The 607-nt window shown below is 47.8% G+C and overlaps 1 protein-coding gene across 2 annotated transcripts in view; it reads left to right on the top strand.

Moving 5' to 3' along the window:
- The window catches only part of RCAN1 (regulator of calcineurin 1), a 34,096-nt gene extending 33,639 nt beyond the window's left edge, over positions 1–457 (top strand). For both annotated transcript variants that reach the window (XM_027703273.1, XM_027703274.1), the window contains exon 4: positions 227–457. In XM_027703273.1, the coding sequence (XP_027559074.1) occupies positions 227–390 (164 nt within the window). In that variant the 3' untranslated portion in view covers positions 391–457. The remainder of the gene's footprint in view (positions 1–226) is intronic.
- Positions 458–607: the final 150 nt, after the last annotated feature.

Raw genomic sequence — 607 nt, forward strand, 5'->3', positions numbered from 1 at the left:
AGAATAATTTTAATAATTTTAATAATTTCAGATGATTAAAAACATGTCTTTTGCACATCATGCACTCTTTGAAGTCAGTGCTCACTAAAACCCTTCGGGACGCTCGACATCTCATCAACCTCACGCAATTCTATTTTTACACCTTAAAAACCTCCCAAACTGAATTTTTATGTAAAATGGAGGCTTTGGAATTGAATTTTGGGGGTGTTTTTTGTGTGTCCTGCAGGAGACAAGTACGAGCTCCACGCCGCCACCGCCACCACCCCCAGCGTGGTCGTGCACGTGTGCGAGAGCGACCAGGAGAGCGACGGCGACGAGGAGGCCAAGAAACCCAAACCCAAAATCATCCAGACCAGGAGACCCGATTACACCCCTGCCCATCTCAGCTGAGCTGCTGCTGCTGCTGCTGGGTTTGGGTTTTGGTTTTTTTTTTTTTCCCACTAGGAAACTTCCAGGGAAAAAAAAACCCGTCGGAAAAAAACGGGCAGCTCACGGGTTTGGCGGCGGCGGCGCTCGAGAAATTCCCCGTCTAAGAGAAAAATAAAGGAAGTTTCATCCCGATTTTTTGAGGCTGCAGGTTGATCCCTTGGGTGTGTTCCCGAATCGC

This window comes from Neopelma chrysocephalum, unplaced genomic scaffold (genome assembly GCF_003984885.1).
Source record: "Neopelma chrysocephalum unplaced genomic scaffold, ASM398488v2 Primary Assembly neopelma1_219, whole genome shotgun sequence".
In the NCBI taxonomy this organism is placed as follows: domain Eukaryota; kingdom Metazoa; phylum Chordata; class Aves; order Passeriformes; family Pipridae; genus Neopelma; species Neopelma chrysocephalum.